The 730-nt window shown below is 38.1% G+C and overlaps 1 protein-coding gene across 1 annotated transcript in view; it reads left to right on the top strand.

The window, feature by feature from the left end:
* LOC119588527 (alpha-(1,3)-fucosyltransferase C-like) overlaps nt 1-730 on the top strand; it is a gene marked incomplete in the record, with an annotated part of 22,185 nt that overhangs the window by 16,124 nt on the left and 5,331 nt on the right. The window contains 1 exon segment of the mRNA XM_037937165.1: nt 329-446. Within this exon segment, the coding sequence (XP_037793093.1) occupies nt 329-446 (118 nt within the window).

Here is a 730-nt window from a genome sequence, read left to right as displayed (position 1 = left end):
AATAATCTGCATTCCCTCTCTTAAATTAAAACTTATGGTGTCAGACAAAAAAAAGAAAACCTATTCCTTATTTTCCAATGGAAGATAGATTCAATGATATGAAAAGCTATGGCATTATTAATAGTTATTATAATTTCTGCTGTAGTCGCGGTTTTCTGAAGCCTGATCTCAATATGCATCTTTTCTCATTTTAACTTTCTCTTTTTAATTTGTCACGATAAATTCTCTTCATCTAGGCTGATTTATTTTGGGGCAGTTCTGATCAGAGGACACATCTGGTTGTGGACACGCATTTTTTTATGAAATAAACATTTCTTTCTTATTACAGGTGCTAATTATAGCCGATTTTTACCCCCAAATTCTTACATTGATGCGCGCAAATATCATCCGAAAGAGTTGGCGGCCTTACTCCTGAAACTCACACAAGATCCTGTTGCTTATGGCAAGTACGTATTGCTCGTGATACTCTGGGGGTTCAGTCTTGTGTTGGCATCGTCCCAGGAAGGAGACATCATTTGGCTGCTTTGCTGTGGCATCCCACAGAAATCTCTATGTACACGGCATTTAACAACAGAGCAGACCTCTCCTTCCACAAGTTGACTGGCCTATTCATGGTAGGGAGAAAATGAAGCTTATATTCGGGAAAACACTACTTGTAAATCAGTGCACTGTATAGGAATTCAACTGTAAGTTTAACAATTAAAACAAATCCCATGGAAGCACTGCAAGC

The sequence above is a fragment of the Penaeus monodon genome, chromosome 24 (assembly GCF_015228065.2).
Source record: "Penaeus monodon isolate SGIC_2016 chromosome 24, NSTDA_Pmon_1, whole genome shotgun sequence".
NCBI lineage: Eukaryota > Metazoa > Arthropoda > Malacostraca > Decapoda > Penaeidae > Penaeus > Penaeus monodon.
This window is presented reverse-complemented; position numbering and strand designations above follow the sequence as displayed.